Source organism: Pan troglodytes, chromosome 7 (assembly GCF_028858775.2).
Source record: "Pan troglodytes isolate AG18354 chromosome 7, NHGRI_mPanTro3-v2.0_pri, whole genome shotgun sequence".
Lineage (NCBI taxonomy): Eukaryota > Metazoa > Chordata > Mammalia > Primates > Hominidae > Pan > Pan troglodytes.
The window spans coordinates 129,951,892-129,966,401 of record NC_072405.2 but is presented as its reverse complement, the minus strand read 5'-3'; the positions used below and the strand labels follow the sequence as shown (position 1 = coordinate 129,966,401).

General features: G+C 39.1%; 1 protein-coding gene across 12 annotated transcripts in view; it reads left to right on the top strand.

Annotated features, from left to right (window-relative positions):
• Window positions 1–14,510, top strand: part of ENPP2 (ectonucleotide pyrophosphatase/phosphodiesterase 2) — a 116,940-nt gene that overhangs the window by 24,602 nt on the left and 77,828 nt on the right. For 8 of the 12 annotated variants that reach the window (XM_024345262.3, XM_054656969.2, XM_001143306.7 and 5 more), the window contains exons 1-2: window positions 10,430–10,672; window positions 10,893–10,995. In XM_024345262.3, the coding sequence (XP_024201030.1) occupies window positions 10,640–10,672; window positions 10,893–10,995 (136 nt within the window). In that variant the 5' untranslated portion in view covers window positions 10,430–10,639. Of the gene's footprint in view, window positions 1–10,429; window positions 10,673–10,892; window positions 10,996–14,510 lie in introns of those variants that run through there. The other 4 variants (XM_024345263.3, XM_054656971.2, XM_024345261.3 and 1 more) reach the window with 1 other exon arrangement.

Here is a 14,510-nt window from a genome sequence, read left to right as displayed (position 1 = left end):
TGACTATTATAAATGCAATTTTCTTTTCTTTTCTTTTCTTTTTTTTTTTTTGAGATGGAGTCTTGCTCTGTCATCCAGGCTGGAGTGCATTGGCACGATCTCGGCTCACTGCAAGCTCCGCCTCCCAGATTCACGCCATTCTCCTGCCTCAGCCTCCTGAGTAGCTGGGACTACAGGTGCCCACGACCACACCCGGCTATTTTTTTTTTTTTTTTGTATTTTTAGTAGAGACGGGGTTTCACCGTGTTAGCCAGGATGGTCTCGATCTCCTGACCTTGTGATCCACCCACCTCCGCCTCCCAAATTGCTGGGATTACAGGCATGAGCCACCGTGCCCGGCCATAAATGCAATTTTCTTCTTAACTTTTAGATTGTCTATTGTTAGTGTATAAAAATACAACTGATTTTTGTATTTTTGTCTTGTATCAAGCAACATTCATGAACTCATTAGTTTCACTTTTTATTTTTGGTAGATTCATTAGGATTTTCTATATACAAGATCTGTGAATGGAGATAGCTTTATTTCTTCTTTCCCAATTTGGATGGCATTCATTTATTTACTTATTTGCCTAATTCCTCAGGCTGGAAGTACAAAGTTGACTAGAAGTGGTAAAAACAGACATTTTTGTCTTGCTCCTGATCTTAGGGGAAAGCATTCAGTCTTTCACCATTAAATATGATGATGTTAGCTCTGGACTTTTCATAGAAGCCTTTTATCAGGCAGAGGAAGTTGTCCTCTCTTCCTAGTTTGTTGAATGCCCTTCACTGTTGTATGATTGCAAGGGGAATCACAGAAATGGCAGTTTTGCTTCCTCCCTGAGAGAGTTCCATTGTGCTGGTAAGCACGTGATGACACCTTTGCAGCGGCAAGTGTAAACTTCCTTTTAGATTTGAATCCAAACACATTCATTGAGTTAAAGCTCAACTTTTTGGGGCTTTCCAATCCAAGTAGAGGGGCTTTATTATTGTGGTTGAAATGTGTCCTTCAAAGCTGTTTCCAGAATCACCCTACCCTTTGCCACATAAGAGCTGCTCATTTTCTCATGAGGTTAAAAAGAATGTGAAAAAGGTGGATTGAAACATTTTTAACTTTACTTACATATAATCTCTCCATAAATAAAGGGATTTTCTTAGAACCCATGTCACTACTAAGCACTCTATGCCCAGCACTTTAGAAGATGCTGAGAGCACGATAGCAGATGACACAGACCTTGCTCTCTTATATATAGAGTAATGGGGAATATTTGTTTATTTTGTGTGTTTTAGCACTGAGGTACTTGCTTAACATGCATTATTACATCATTTGGTCTTCATATCAACCCTGTGTGAAAAGAACAATTATTTTTTAAAAGAAACTCATGTTTTAGAGAAGTTAAGCAAGGTCTCATGCTTGAAACAGGCAGACTCAAGTCAGTGGGACTCCAGAATCCAAACTTTTCTTTTTTTTGGGATGGAATTTTGTTCTTGTTGCCCAGGCTGGAGTGCAGTGGCATGATCTTGGCTCATTGCAACCTCTGCCTCCTGGGTTCAAGTGATTCTCCTGCCTCAGCCTTCCAAGTAGCCGGGATTACAGGCGCCCACGACCATGCCCAGCTAATTTTTGTATTTTTAGTAAAGATGGGATTTTGCCATGTTGGCCAGGTCGGCATCGATCTCCTGACCTCAGGTAATCCACCCGCCTCTGCCTCTCAAAGTGCTAGGATTACAGGTGTGAGCCACTGCGCCTGGCCACAGAATCCAAACCCTTATTCTCTATAGCACATTGCTTTTTTCCCCTGCTCTCTAAGAATTTATGCTCTTATTCCTGAGACAAGAAATACTGAAAAAGCGGGGAACCCTAAGAGAGAAAAGTACTCATTTTAAGATTTTATTTGGAAACAAAGTTTTAATGTTAAAAAATATGGCTAAAAGCCACTTAGCCTGCTAACTCCCCTTTACAAGTGAAGAGGCTTGGGTTTGCAGTGACAAAGCTAGTGAATAACAGAGGAAGGACTACAAGTCAAATTTCTTTGTGCCAAGTAGTTCACTTGGGAAATATTTATTGTGTTCCTATTATATTCCAGGCAGGGTGAAAAGCTCTGTGTAGTGCAAGGATAATTGGTCCCTGCATTTGGAGAGATCAAAAGGGATGGAGCTGCCTTAAAAGAGGTTGCAGACGGGCTGGGCGCAGTGGCTCACCCCTGTAATCTTAGCACTTTGGGAGGCTGAGGTGGGTGGATCACAAGGTCAGGAGTTCAAGACCAGCCTGGCCAAGATGGTGAAACCTCGTCTCTACTAAAAATACAAAAATCAGCTGGGTGTTGTGGTGGGTGCCGGTAATCCCAGCTACTTCGGAGGCTGAGGCAGAGAATTGCTTGAACCCGGGAGGCGGAGGTTGCAGTGAGCCAAGATTGTGCCACTGCACTCCAGCCTGGGCGACAGAGCAAAACTCTGTCTCAAAAAAAAAAAAAAAAAAAAAAGAGAGAGATTACAGACAATATGGTAACACAGTTCATTGTTGTTCTGTGCGAAGATGAGGGCAAAACTGGGGAGGCTCACAGCAGAGTGACACCTGACTTGAATTTTCATAAATATGTTGGTATTTGCCAGGGAAATTAGGTGGAGAAGGGCATTCTAGGCCAAAGCAACAATGTATGTTAAGGAATGGAGGTATGAAAGAGCACAACTTAATCAAGGAACAGAAAATAGTTCTCTAATTAAGAAAACTTAACATTTATGAACACTATTCTATGCTGGGCATTGTGCTAGGTGATTTACATGGATTATTTCGTGTAATACTCTCAAGAATCCTACCAGATGGAAACAGACAAGAAAACCGAGTTTTAGGATGGAGAAGTAATTTGCCTAAAGGTCATATAAGGTCTCACAGTTAAACTGTGGTCGAGCTGGGATTTGAATTCAGGGAGTTTAGTTTTGGATCTAGGGTCCTATGAGCCTGGTTAAGCAGCTTGAATTTACCCTCTAGGTCAGTGGTCCTCAAACTCGCATCAGAAGCACCTGGTGGAGTTGCGAAAACAGATTCTGGGCTTTAACCCAGAGTTTCTGATTCAGTAGGTATGAGGCAGGCTCCAAGCATTTGCACTTCTAACAAGTTTCCAGGTCATTCTAACCCTGCTCGTCCAGGGACCATACTTTGAGAACTGCTTTGATAGGAAGCCAAACAGAAAAGTTTTAAGTTTAGGAGGAAAAGGCCGGGTGCGCTGGCTCACGCCTGTAATCCCAGAACTTTGGGAGGCCGAGGTGGGTGGATCACGAGGTCAGGAGATCGAGACCATCCTGGCTAACACAGTGAAACCCCGTCTCTACTAAAAATACAAAAAAATTAGCCGGGTATGGTGGCACATGCCTGTAATCCCAGCTACTTGAGAGGCTGAGGCAGGAGAATTGCTTGAACCCAGGAGGCGGAGGCTGCGGTGAGCCGAGATCGTGCCATTGCGCTCCAGCCTGGGCAACAAGAGTGAAACTCCATCTCAAAAAAAAAAAAGTTTAGAAGGAAAATCATTAGATTTGCATATTGTTTAGGGCTTTCTGGGTAATGAATGGGAATAAATTATAAAAGAGAACTTAATGAAATGGTGGTCAGAGGGGACAGAGAGTACAAACAGGAAGAGCAGTTATGAAAGGACCTTTTTTTTTTTTTTTTGAGATTGAGTTTCGCTCCTGTTGCCTAGGCTGGAGTGCAATGGTGCGATCTCGGCTCAGCTCAACCTCCACTCCCCGGGTTCAAGCGATTCTCCTGCCTCAGCCTCCCAAGTAGCTGGAATGACAGGCATGCGCCACCACGCCCGCCTAATTTTGTATTAGAGATGGGGTTTCTCCATGTTGGTCAGGGTGGTCTTGAACTCCCAACCTCAGGTCCACCTGCCTCGGCCTCCCAAAGTACTGGGATTACAGGCGTGAGCCACCGTGCCCGGCTATGAGAGGACCTTCTAATGTGTGTCCAGAATAATGAAGCTGAAGGGATGAACCTAAACATTATCACATAGGAAGAAAATTTAGGAACTAACAGCACCTGATAACGGATGGCAGTAGTTGTCATTATTAACTAGAATCTGTAGACATGGTGTCTGGCAAGAAACAAGAGAGGAAAGGATTGAAATGAACAAAAAGTGAGTTGAGTTTAAGGTTTTCCTGAAAAGAAATGAAATTGGGAGGGTGAACTTGTTGTGTAGGTAGCTGCGTTTTGGACGTGTTGAGTGGAGGCCCTCGTGTGGTGTAGTAGAGAGGCATCACGCTGTGGCAGAAAGAGGACTGAGCTGGCATAGGAGACCTGGTTTTTAGAACTGGCTCAGTCAATTATCTGACCGTTTTGGAGATGCCCCATACTCTTTGAACCTCCATTTCTTTATCTGCAAGTGGAGTTTGTAGCCTGCCTATGTGAGTGAGACTGGAGGGTAAAATATGGGAGTCGTCAACCCTAGGGTAAAACTTTTGGTAAAACAGTTGTTTTTCCTAATTATCCTGTCACTCATTTGTGTTCATATATCACATAGTCACATTATAAAGTAGACTCAAAGATGAAAACCTTCATGTGGCAAAAATCCTGCTGGCGACTCAGCCCTTCTGAAAGGGGAAATTTTCTCCATTCATCTGGACACTTAGCATGCAGGGTTTAGAGTAGCTGAAAAGAAATAGTTACATTGAGTTTTGAGTTTTAAAATGTTTTATTATGAGCTAGAGTTAGGAACAAAGCTGAGTTATTTCCTAGGGGGAATGCTTTTTAAAACCTCAATATGAATAAATGCATTTTTAGTGTTTAAAGTCCAGTATATATATATGTGTGTGTGTATATATATGTATATATCTATATGTGTGTGTATATATATATATATATATATATATATATTAGTAATCTCCAGTCACAGCAGAAAATGGTTTAAAGCTATTAGCTCTGTCCCTTATTTTAACTATTTAATTCTAGGGTGTTAGCAAATGGATACCTATCCCCATGTCTTTCTTATGATCTAATTGAAAAGAAGTGACTTCACTGAGTATATATATGGTCATCATAATCATTAAGTATCTATTAATTCAGGAGTCACACTTAATACCTTCCTGCCCCTCAACTCCCATATCCAGTTCATTAACAAGTCTTTTTTCCTAACTCCCCCACTTGTCTTCCTCTCCACGCCGCCATAGCCTCCTCTGTGTAAGCTGTCATGATCTTTTGTCTGGCTTACTGCCAAAGTTTCCAAACTGATCTGCTATATCCATTCTTGACTCCCTCTGATTCATATCTACACCGTGCAGAGATTAATGCTTCAAAATCTGATTAAGCCTCCCCCTGCTTAAGCCTTTTAAGGGCTTTTTGTTGCCTTTAGGGTAAAGACAATATCACCTAACATGACCTCGGAGGCCCCACATGACCGGCCTCTGTTAACCTCTCCAGTCTCACTTCTCTCTATACTCACTTCTGCTCTCCCTGCACTAGTCAAACTGGCTGCCTTTTTGTCTCGTGGATGTGCCATACCTCCATCTTACAGAGGATCTTTGCCCGTTCTCTCTCCTCTGTCTAGAAGTCTTTGCTCCTTTCTTAATCTGGTTACTCACTCCCACACACCCTTCCAATCGCAGCTCAATGAACACTTACTCCACAAATTCTTCTCTGACCCTCTTGACTAGGTAATCTGAATGATATTTGCTCAAATCATGAGTTACCTCTATATTTCTTCATTTTCCACAGTTGTAATTTTACATTTATTTCTGTGTCTACTTGATTAATGTGGAGAGCAGGAGCTATGTGTGGGTCAGCTCCCTATGTAGTACGACCAGTTCCCAGAAGAGTGCTTGGTACCTTGTAGAAGCTAATGAATATTTGTGCAACATTCATACAGGGCAGAGATTATTCTGGTGTCAGGGCTCATGTGTAGATTCCATAGGGAGTAAATGTAATGCATAAAATTTATGCCATAAGTTAAAGTCATTGAAAGTTGCAACAGTGTTGATGTCAGCTTTTGATTGTGTAACAATAGCACAAGTCTAGTTTGCATTTGAACAGGTATATGCTGTTCTTCTACTGGAGAATCCTGTGGGACCATAGACTACCCATAAAACTTTGCTTTTGTGGTTTAGAATTGTAACTGTAAGACTTATACATGTTTGCAGCCCTGGATTGTGGGAGCAATTGAGCCAGCTTGTTCCTCTATTAGCCATCAAAATTTTCTGCTCAGTTTAGACTAGTAAATCCTTTTGCAAAGACTGTTGTCCAGTTTTTATCTGAATTTTCTAATAGTTCTCAACCACAGCAAAACTTAAAAACAGGACAACAGACTTTTAAGATAGAATAAGAAGAATATATATGGTGTTTTCTTACTTTTGTAGCGTATGCGCTATAGTTACTGCTAAATGATACTACAGAAAATGACATGGTTAATAATTATCTAACATCATACATAATCTTAGGATTATTCTGGGAATAATGTTAAATCTAGTGATGTCAGTTCTGCATAATGAGAAACTCTGGGTGTAGATACAGTTTCAATCAGTTCATGACAATTAATTACTTCAGGAAGCAAGAATGACAACCCTCTATCACTTATCTTTCAAATCTCACTGTTAACCTCAAGCCCTCTTATCTTCATCAGGGCTAGGGAACAAGGACGCATAGAATAATTTCATGAAAAGATAGACTGTGCATTTATATAAATGCAACTACTGTATTACAATTAAGCAATACACACACTGCTGCTTCGTGTCACCAGCAAAGTAAATAAAATACTACTCTGCTTCTTACAGTTTGGAGATGAGTCCCCTGGAAGAAAAGCCATAGTTTGTTTTTAAGGGATCTAAACTTTAATGTCCAATTAATAGTGAATGCTATTAATAACATATTAAAATTCCATATGAATTAGGCCAAACAATTCAGCATGCAGGGCATAAATACATTAATTCAGAGTAATTTATTATAATGCTCTACTTCTCCAAATGTGGTACTTATCTTTTTTTTGAGGAAACATAGATATTGTATTTATTAGACAAAGGCTTTATGTCAACCATCGTTAGCATATTAAAAAAACTAAAAATAAAAACATGAACAAAAAGTAAAGCAAATGAAGAGAACAATGTTTCCCTAAACAAAGTATGTCAGTGAACAAATAATTCAAAAAATAAACAAATAGAAATTCTGGAGCAGAAAAGTACACTAACTTAAATAAAAAAATTGACTAGAGTGATTTAACAGTACATTTGAGCAGGCAGAAGAAAGAAGTGGTGAGCTTGAAAATGGGTATTCAAAAGAGTATACCAAAAAGTCGTTTAAACCCCAAAGAAGGAAGTAACGGAGAAATTGAGAAGCAAAACTTCTAGATTTCCTAGAAGTCTCAGGTCATCATCCAGTTATAAATAGATCAAGGCATCAAGTGGAGCATGGCCTAAAATTAAAGCTCTATATTATGCGTTGCCTGGATGTCTGAAATCAGGAGGACCTTAAATGATCTAACTGCAAGTTCCTCCTCTCAGTGGATAAGATCCTCTAGCCATCAGTTTTTCCTATCTGGGAATCATAGTTTTTTGTTTATCCCTATGTTGAATTTTCCTGCCAGACCACAATTATTGAAGCCAGTCAATCACATCTGCTGCAGGAACCAGGTCTTATCTCCATAAACGTGGTTCTTATCTGACTTTCATCAAAGTAACCTATTGTGCCAGTTCTTGTCTGACCTCTAAACTCCTCTTTCTTCTCCCCACCTGCCAGACCTAATGAATCAGGATCTTGATACGCAGGGCATAAACATCAGCATTTTAAACAAGCCTCTAGGGTGATTCTGATACCCAATAAAATTTGAAAACCACAGAATGATTTCTAGGGACTGAGACTGTTGAAAGATTTGTTTCTAGTTCTAGGTTTTCTTCTGCCAGGGGGCAGTGTTCTCTGAAATATGGCTGGGCTAATAAACCATGTTGGAAGTTAATTTTTCAGTCTTTGTTATGCACTTCTTGTTTACTGAGCCAGCCACATGTGTCCTCATTACAAAATCTTAAACACCATAGCAAGTGAACTTCTCATAATTTAGTTTTCTTACAAAAGGTTTTGGACTAATTCCAGTCATTTTAATTGAATTTCTTAACCTACTTTATGCACTGTCAATCTTTTTTGTTTTTTTTTTTCAGCTTTAGGTAATGAGGGATAATTTTATTTTGTAGTTAATTTGATAGCCGAGGTAGGGACTTTGGTCATCTTGGTCATTCTCCTGACAGTTAATTTATAACAATAATCTTGTAGTGAAAATCTGTTTAACTGTGGCAAAATGATGTGTGTATGCACATATGTGCTTGTGTGTGTGCGTGTATGTGTGCATGTTAACATGTTCCTTATGCACAACAAGCTGGTAAAAGACAAAGTTCTTTGGCAGAACGGTTAACAGAAATAGTGGCTGAGGGCCGGGCACGGTGGTTCACACCTGTAATCCCAGCACTTTGGGAGGCTGAGATGGGCAGATCACCTGAGGTCAGGAGTTCGAGACCATCCTGACCAACATGGTGAAACCCTGTCTGTATTAAAAATACAAAAATTAGCCAGGCGTGTTGGCATGCACCTGTAATCCCAGCTACTCGGGAGGCTGAGACAGGAATCACTTGAACCCGGGAGGTGGAGGCTGCAGTGAGCCGAGATCGAGCCATTGCACTCCAGCCTGGGCAACAAGAGCGAAACTCCATCTCAAAATAAACAAATAAACAAACAAAAACAAAAAAACAAAGAAATAGTGGCTGAGGTCAACTCTTTTGGATATTGGGTAACAAGCAGATCAACTTGGCTATTACAGCTTTTTCCCCTGCACAGCTAGTCTGCATATAAGAGAAAAATAAATGGATGATGTTCAGCTTCTGAACTCTAACTTTTTTTCCAAGGGAACCCTCATTGTCTTCTAGCTAGGTTTATACAATCAAATATCAGACAAAGTCAAAAGTTGTTAGACTCTGGCAAGGCAAAAGAAGAGGCTGTTTTTGTTTTTAGAACATTTAGAGCACTGTGGCATATAATGAAATAACAGGATTGCCTTGATATTTTTCTTTGGGGTTTATTGTTTTCCTCTATCATGTCTGGCTTGTATCTTGAAATTTAACATAAATTATAGGAAAATCTTTCATGGAGTTAACATCTTTTATAAGCCTTGCTAAATACCCTACTCCAAATTTGTTCAGTATGGCATACAGACAAAAGCAAGAGGCTTACATATAAAAATGTATAAGCCTGTCCTCTTTGCAACAGTGCAAAACTAAAAGGATTTTAGAAAGGCAATTAACAGTTTGGCAGTATGTGTATTTTCTTTTTTTCAATTAGATATTACTAGATTCTAAGAATCTATAATGAAACCCAGGCCTACTGTACAACCCCCTATAAACAAGTTTTTGCTTTTGTGCTATCATGTTTTATTTGAGCAGAGCCACTACTCTGTTACTAATTTGTTGCATGGTAAGTCTCGTATTTGTTTACGCACGAACACATGTGCTGCGCAAGAAAGATGGTCACTGGACCTGCTGAGGAAGAGGCCAAAAACAAATCTTTTTCCCTCATTTGAATCCTGAAGGCATGTAATATTTAAACAACTTTCAGATTTAGAGCCCTTGATTTTTTCTTTTGAAAGTGTGCTGGTTGCCAAATTGCTTAGTAAAGAAACTTTAGTACCCACAATAGCCTCAAAGGACACAGTATTTGGTGGCTACATTTAACCAAGAAATAACTAGGGAAACAATTCTTGACATTTCAATTCTTGCTGCCATTGAGATTTCCTTCCTAAATTCAATTGCTAATAAAGCTTCCCATGCCATCCCCTTCCCCCACCCATCTGCCTCTCAAAAACCGCCCCCCCACCCCGCCCCGCCCGAAACAAGCTGACAGTCTTTACGGGAAGAAGAGGCAGAGACTGAAGTTATTTTGTCCGTCCTCCCAGGGCAGAAGGACTTTATGCTGCGTGGCTGGCATTTCCAGTATTTTGATAAAAGTTACTTCTCTAAACTTGAACCACAGCATGGGGAAAATAATGTTATCTTTTATGTTAGTTACAATTTTGCGAAATTTCATCATGAGAAACTTTCAAGGAGGCAGAAGTAGCTGAGAATGTGATACTAGGGACAGGGTCGCTCAAACTGCCAGCAAAATAAATAGATGGGAAAGACAGGAACGTTATTAGGTTTATAAATGATAAAACTTTCCTTGCTTAAAAAAAGTGGTGAGGTTGACGCCATTGAATGACTGCATTGTAAACCTTAAAAGCTTAAAGCTGGTGGAAAGCCCTTGCACAGCCCTGTTTTCATTTTTATCGGATGAAATGCATTTGGTTTCTTTTTGACAAACCATGTTTTTGTGAGGAAAGGAAAATGAACATGCACTGTTATGGGCCACGGCAATGTAACAAACCCTCCTGTTGCCAGAGGATACCACAAGAAAGTGTCTGTGGGTTAGGGGAGGGACCTGTAAGGGGGCGGGGATAAGGGGGATGATAGCTTAAGCCTCTTATGCTCAGAGCTGCGATTTGTGAACACCCTGTGATGTAATCAAGCTCTGGACAAATCAGAGGAGTCTGTCAACCTCCCAGGTGGGATTGCTTATAGTTAATAGACTAAACCCAGAGCCTCAAAGCAGTGCACTCCGTGAAGGCAAAGAGAACCCGCTGCAAAAGGCTTTCCAAGAATCCTCGACATGGCAAGGAGGAGCTCGTTCCAGTCGTGTCAGGTGGGAGAACGGAGGAATGACGGGGGACATGCTTGATCTTCAGAATCAGTGACTGATTGGCATTTTCCTTTTTGTTGTGCAAATTAAGATAGCACCTTATTATGCATTTTGTAAGTGGTAGGATTGGGTGGTGATATTGAAGCCATTTGAATCGCCTTTGTGTAATTTGATTTAGTCTTCTCCAGCTGTATTTGACGACTTGGTCTCTTTATTCTCTTAGATAATATCCCTGTTCACTTTTGCCGTTGGAATCAATATCTGCTTAGGATTCACTGCACATCGAATTAAGAGAGCAGAAGGATGGGAGGAAGGTCCTCCTACAGGTAAGTGTCAAAACTATTTGCATTTTCAATTTTTTAAAAATATTACATATGGGGTAATCAATGTAAGCTTATTAAAATATTTATTTTTAATACAATCTTGCAGTATAACTAAGTTAGTCCTAAATTTCTCTGGGTAAAACCACCTATTTGTATAATTCAGGTGGGAGAGTGTGGTTTTCATTAGAGAACATTTATGATTGTTTCATAGCTGGCTATTTCCATTTTTGTACTCAAATTTGTAAATGTTAGGATACAATTAAAACTCTTGTTCACAGACAAGGCTAAAGTAGAAGTGGTGAGAACAGGTGTTGGTTTAATATTGGAGCTACCCAAATCTGATTTGCTGTCACATGATATAGGATGTAGTATTTGCCACTAGAAAGTTCTGATGTAGGAAAAAGGAATGGAAGTTAAAAAGGCAGTGAGCTATCTTTATGAAACTTCAGAAATTTAGGACTTTAAGATTTACTTAAAATTGGAAAAACATAAAAGAGAGGAGGTGTTTAAAGATTTTTCAGGATTGATTTGTCCTCATTGTGTGTCCTTATGGCAAAGGAAAGGTAAGTTTTAATAGTGTACCTTGACTTAAATAATAGAACCAAAGTGAAAGAGTTTCTTTTTACAATACACTACACCATAAGTAGTGTTCCCATACAGTGTTCTTATAAAGGAGCTCCTTGTGCAGACAGAGGGGGCTTAACTGACCAGGTCTTAAGCAATGAGTTGGTTAATTTCCTGGAAATTGGAGCTGCTGATGGTTTTAGAAATAAAAAATTACATTTTAAGTAATGGGCACTCTAGGGAACAATATTTTCTGGACTTTTCCTGACATGCCAGCATGTTTGTCTGTCTTCCTGTGAATTTTGTGTTTCTCTGTATTTCTTGATTTGATTGTTATAAAAGACCATCACTTGCCTCTGTTTAGCCAGCTTGAAATTTTATTATCAACCGGGTTAGGACACATACATTGATGGAATACTAAATCTTCCTTACATCAATTAAGTTACTTTTGAATCATGCCAGTAGGTTGAAAGAATAATATTAGAAGTGAATTAGTGAATTGAAGTGGGGTGTGGCGGGGTTAAGAGTGAGAAAATAGATCATAAAACTTGCAGCCCCAGGGAGCCAAATGGACAAAATGAGTCGTCTTCTGTTGGGGAGGCAGAGGACAGTGGATCACTGAGCTAGAGAATGCTGTTTTTATTAGCAGCAAATGCTCTCTTCAAAGGCCTCTTTTTCGCTCCCATTAACACTGACTGTGACTGAACAGACAGGGGAATCAGATCCTTAGCATGGTCATGTGGGAAAGCTAGCAACTTGAGAGCCAACTGCTGGTTCTTTTCAATGAACACTAAAGGGAACTTTTTTTTCTGTTTCCTCTTAATATATTACTCTGGCTAAAACTGAGATTGAAAGAATTAAATGCTGTTTCCTTAATGAATATAAAATTGAGTCACTCATTTTTAAAGTTGACTTCTTTTGGAAAACAGTCATTAAAATCCTAGACTGGTACCCTGGAGTCCTGTAACTTGCTGTGTGGTGTTGAGCAAGTCACTTGTGAAGTCTGTTTCCTTAGCTGTACAATGAGGAGCAGACTTAGATGATTTCTACTTTTCTTTCTGGATTAAAAAAAAAAAATCCCAGGAATTATTCTGTTTCATTGCCTCTTGAATTTCTGTGCTCACTACTGGAAAACTTGAAAAGTATAGATTGGATTTATTAGTCTTTGAAAATATTTTGTGTATAGTAAATTATTTCCATGTTATAAGAATAGCTATATGAACTAATGAATAAATGCCACTTCTAGAAAAGTAGTATGGTCTATATTATAATTTATAAACCTAAATGGTCTTAAGTGGGCTACACAAATTTGCTCCTTGAATTATTTAATTAAGTCATTGGTTATTTTAGGCCTTTATGATATCATCTAAAATAATTTATTAAACTTCTAACCACGTGAAGCTTAGTCTTAGAATACAATGCAACCTAACTCTGAATTTTATGGTTTGGGTATGCCTGAATACTTTAATTTTTCTTTTGATGTAGCTTATGTGCTTTTTAGGAACTGTGGTTGATTTCTCCTGAATAAAAATCAAAGATGTACTTAGTAAACTAGGTAAAAGCATCCTGTAGACAGTGGAAATATCTTTATGTGTTTAAATGCTGCATAAGCTTAGAAAGGATCTCTCTCAATTGATACATGTGACTGATTATTCTGACCATTAGAAAAGCCTTCCCATCAGAAAATACTGGGTGAATTTTATAAGCCTGTAAGAATAAGACACTAGGTGGGGAGGAGGCAGCCATGCCTATTTCCAACAACACTTTTAGGCGCCAAAGAAATCCTGGGAAGCTCAGTGCTCCAAGGGTGCAACAAATAGAAGGAACACAAAGGGTATTGATATATGGCTAGCTTCGGATTGATCAGAGTGAGATCCACCATTCAAAAGCATGCAGTTGTTTAGTAACCATAGCTTCTCAGAGTCCTCAACAATAGCTGAGAATGTTCTGCACACATGGATGCCCTCGCTGCTGTACTATGGACTGGGGTGTTAGTTTCAAGGTTGTGGCAGTGCAAACAGACTGTCATAATTAATTAACTAACACACTTGTTACCTGGATTTATTGTTAGCGTAGGAAATAATGGCTGAATAGGATTTTTTATACCAGGCCATAAAAGATTTATAGATTTATTAGGAGATATGAAATGAGAAAAGCTACTTATAATTCTGTTGGGTAAATACAATGGGCATTCAGGTTAATGAGATGGTGAGATGGCTGGAATAAATTTTCTAAGAAAATATAAGCCATAACTGTGATTTAGTTTGACATCTTTTTCTCATATGTCTGATGTGGCCCACTTGATTTGCCTTTAAGACTGCAAGAGACTTTATATGTCTACAGGTGTCTGTGCACTCATGTGCACTTGCAGTGTGTATGTTTGTGGTGTTATGCAGGAGTCTATTTTATTGAAACTTGTGCTTTAGAAACTGTCTCCAGGTGGAAATAGAATATCCTCTTTGATATGTAAGTAATTTAATTCTTAAAAGACAAAAAGAAATTTGTGAGCTTGTGAATAGCTGGCTAACAGAGACTTAAAAGCTCAGTTTAATTCGTCATTGTTTTTAGTGGCTTGAAAGGAAAGTTGAAAAGTATGTGAATGAAATTCATAGGTTCATATGAAATGTAGACTGTCACTAACAACTTTATGGGTAAAGCTTTTCTTTGAGAATCATAGGGAAATCAGAAAATGGTACTAGAAGTGAGAAGGTTTATGTTCATTTGATAATTTTAGAAATTTTGCTCTGCAATGAAAAGCTATTTAAATGTTGGCATGGGAGAATGCAGGAAACTGTAAAGGGGACATAGATCAGCCATTTGCTCTGTGAGCAAAACTCTGTCATTAGGATTATCCTGTCATGGGGCTTTATGTGAAATTTCAGGTAGAAATTGGGGAGTTTGAGTCAATGGAATGAAATTATCTGAACTGGAAGCTAAGGAGGGTACAGATTTTT